Source organism: the organism of the source record quoted next, unplaced genomic scaffold (assembly GCF_019419815.1).
Source record: "Pyrus x bretschneideri cultivar Hongxiangsu unplaced genomic scaffold, Pyrus_bretschneideri_v1 Contig66, whole genome shotgun sequence".
Lineage (NCBI taxonomy): Eukaryota > Viridiplantae > Streptophyta > Magnoliopsida > Rosales > Rosaceae > Pyrus > Pyrus x bretschneideri.
This window is the reverse complement of record NW_025999805.1, coordinates 149,086-152,774: the sequence shown is the minus strand read 5'-3', so window position 1 is coordinate 152,774 and position 3,689 is coordinate 149,086. Positions and strand designations below refer to the sequence as shown.

At 39.1% G+C, this 3,689-nt stretch overlaps 1 protein-coding gene across 1 annotated transcript; it reads right to left on the bottom strand.

Annotated features, from left to right (window-relative positions):
* Nucleotides 1-660: 660 nt before the first annotated feature.
* On the bottom strand, nt 661-2,077 carry LOC103965449 (serine acetyltransferase 1, chloroplastic-like). The gene has a single exon (XM_009378517.3). The coding sequence runs from the start codon at nt 2,074-2,076 to the stop codon at nt 958-960; it is 1,119 nt and encodes a 372-aa protein (XP_009376792.2). The 5' UTR covers nt 2,077; the 3' UTR covers nt 661-957.
* Nucleotides 2,078-3,689: the final 1,612 nt, after the last annotated feature.

Below are 3,689 nucleotides of genomic sequence, written 5' to 3'. Positions count from 1 at the left end.
TTATCCCTCATTCCACTGATCACAGCAATTCACATGAAGTATTTTGATGGAAGGGAATATATCATCCACCTCGAAGCCACCCGTTGCATTTGCACCTTCCCTACGTTCTTCTTGGACCATGTCTTTGCGTTTGTTGCCAACTACCACTCTGGCAGTGATGCCATATGTCATGGAAATGATAATCTCTCCAAGGTTGATAGGTGATTCGATGTTCGAAGAAAATAAATTTGAATGAGTTAGATCCTTTCTATTCCCTGATTTATGGAAAGACTCAACTCTTTTTGCGCAAAAGCAATGCCGGAACCACCATAAGAGATGATATCCGGAACAAGAAGTGGCCTGGAAGAAGTTGCTGTCATGGGTTCTCATGATCTCTTTTGCTGCTTTTGCAAACCTAACACACTTGAGGGAACGACCTTAGCCTAATCTGATCTTCTTTTCTAACAATACTCATTGAATCAATCAATGACAACGTTTTCTATACAACTGAAATCGAGTATAATTCAAACACAAGACGTCTGATGTGTCGACATACATTATCCCAAAGATACAGTGACAACGTACCGGGCATTACATCTTGAATGCTTCTGACTAACCAAGCTAAAACCGGTGCATTACATCTTGAATGCTTCTAACTAAACAAGCTAAAATCATCACAAGTAAACATACTAACCCCGAACTTTGACATTCAAAACAAACAATAATCTTAACATCTTACAATAGTACAAAACAGTACACACAATAATACTGAAACACCAATTCTGAGAAAGAATACAAACCCCATTACATGTTACATAATCTGCATCGAGGCAGGAGGCTCTCTATATGCTAATAGGAGAACTTCAATTTCTGCTTAAACCACAAGCAGAAAAAATCCCCAGAAAAACAACTAAAATTTTTCAAAAGATCCAAACGGGCCTCTAAATAACGAGAGCACCCGTTTTATGTAAGTTACTCTTAAACAACGTAATCATACCACTCAGCTATATTGGAAGTATGGTCCATAGTAAAACTAGGCATCTTGTCCAACTTAACTGGATTTTTCCCTCCAAGCAACTTGGCCGGATTCCCAACCACCGTCGTCCTCGCCGGCACTTCCTTTATCACCACAGACCCAGCCCCAATCTTTGCCCCTTCCCCAATCCTAATGTTCCCCAATATACAGGTCCCTGCCCCAATCAGCACCCCATCCCCAATTTTGGGGTGCCGGTCCCCAGATTCCTTTCCGGTCCCTCCCAAAGTCACACTGTGCAAAATTGACACATTGTTCCCAATCACCGCCGTCTCTCCCACCACGAGCCCGGTGGCGTGGTCCAGCAGTATCCCGCTTCCGATTTTCGCTCCCGGGTGAATGTCCACCGCGAAAATTTCGGACACCCTGTTCTGAATCAGCAAAGCCAGGACCTTCCTCCCCTGCAACCACAATTTGTGCGCCGCCCGGTGGGCTTGGCACGCAAGAAATCCCTTGAAATTCAAGAGGCAGTGCGTGTAACTCACGCACGCCGGGTCCCGCTCCTTCACCGCACTCAGATCATCCTTCACGGCCCTGACCACTTCCTGATCCTGTGCGAACACCCCCATGAAAATATCCACTAGGGTCGCACAGGAGAGGCTAGGATTGCTTAATTTCACAGACAGATGGTGGGCTAAAGCACTTTCCAGAGAAGGATGCGACAGAATAGAAGTGTAATAGTAATCTGACAAGGTGGGTTCTTCATCTATATCCGAGCGAGCTTCATCCTGCATTCTGAGCCATAGATCTTCATCGGGGCCGAGATCCTCCACGATTCTGCGCGTCTGAGTTGTTTTCGTGCGATTCTGGGAAATGGGTGCGCAGGAAACCTGATCAGAGAAACTGCGGCGGCAGAACTTCATGAAATGGTAGCCGTCTTCGTCGGATGTGGACCTGTTTGAATCCCAACAAAGTGCGTGGCTTTGAGTGTGGATGCAGGCAGCCATGGGAGTCGAGAGGGCTTGAGAATTTGAGAGGATAGAGAAGTGAGGGGAGAGGACTTTGGGAGTTGAGAGAAAAGGGGACGCCTTCAACAGGGCCCGAGTTATGACCGGAACTTTCATGGAAATTTTGAGATTTTGTCGGGAAAGTTGGAAGAAAATAATTACCAGATAATGAAGGAAGAAAGAAAAATGGAAGTGTGGGATTGCGGGGTGGAGGAGGGTTGGTCCAATGGATGCACATAATTAAAATTTATAAAAAAATCCAAATGTACTGTAACTTTCGGAAACAAGTTTACTCTCCGTCGTGTATGGCCAAAAAAAAAAAAAAAAGAAAACTCTTATGTCCCGTTGTTTTTTCCTTTTCTTTTCTTCATCTGGTTTTTAGGTCGAGTTCAGTCCAACAAACTGTCCAAGTCGGTCTTTTTGATTGATTGAATCCAAGTGCTTTACCCTAGGTCGTGTTTTTATATTTGTCGCAAATTTCTTCTTTTTTGTTTTTCTTTATCTGTTGTTTTTTTATTTTCGGAACATTATCTTCTTTTTTTAAAAGAAAAACTTGCTCAGATCCACATAGCATCAATACTATTAGAGTGGGCCCCATAATATGTCGCATATTAACAAATATTGTAGAAAAATTCAAATAAAAGAACCATTTGATATGTAGCACTCTTATTAAAGTGTAAAATTGATCGATTTTTAATTTTATACACTATTTTGATAAGATAAATTAATTTCAAAAGAAAAACTTTTGTGGAGCTTAACTTATCTTAATGAGTGGCAATAGCATCCACTCAAAAATTGTCACATGAAGAATTTTAAGTATAATTTTCTTCTTTTTTTATATTCAAATTTATCATAATTATTTTTCATTCTATTTAATATATAGCATCAAATTAATCTAACGAACTCTTTTTTTTTTCTCTCTCTCTTTTTTCTTCTCAAATTTTCGGTTCCGTATGGAAGTGGACATCTCAACTTTAGCTTTTCAAGCATGCTTCTAGAAAATGTCCAGATGCATGTATTTTCTGAGAGGAAATAAGTGTTAACCAAAATAAAGTGAAGATAACAAATACGTTGTGAAATTCAACTCCATAATCAGGAGTGAGTCTGTACGTTAATATTTATAAAGACTTAAAGAGTTTACAGTTAAAATTCTAATCCTTGTAGGATAAAGATTAACACACAAACTAATACTCTTTCCCCAGTTTCTTATGAAGAAACGCAAGAAATAGTGCGGGTGAGCGAAGAATGCATACGCTAGGGAAAATTTGACAAAAAAAGGAGAGAGATGAAAGAAGAGAGAAAAAAAATGAGCCGTTGGATGAATCTATGGTGTGTAATTATTAGAAAGAAAATTAATCATGAGATATTTAAGTATAGAAGAATGGAAAAAAATACACACACACACACACACTTAAAGCTAGCCACGTGGCAAGCTTTGAGTGGATGGTAGTATCACTTAGCAAGATTCAGTGGCAAATTAAGCCACACACAAGTTTTCTCCAATGTGAGAAACTAAAAACCCAAAAGATTAAATAAGAACAACTACTCAAATTTTTCTTTTACTAGATTTAAAATATTTTAAATAACTATTAAACGTTTTGAAGATGATAATGTTAGGGCAAATTTGATTGCAAATCAAATAATGTGGTTGTAGATGATTGTATAATTAATTAAGTGTCAATTAACGTGTTTATTTCTTATTGGTGACACATCATTTGGTTTAAAAATTT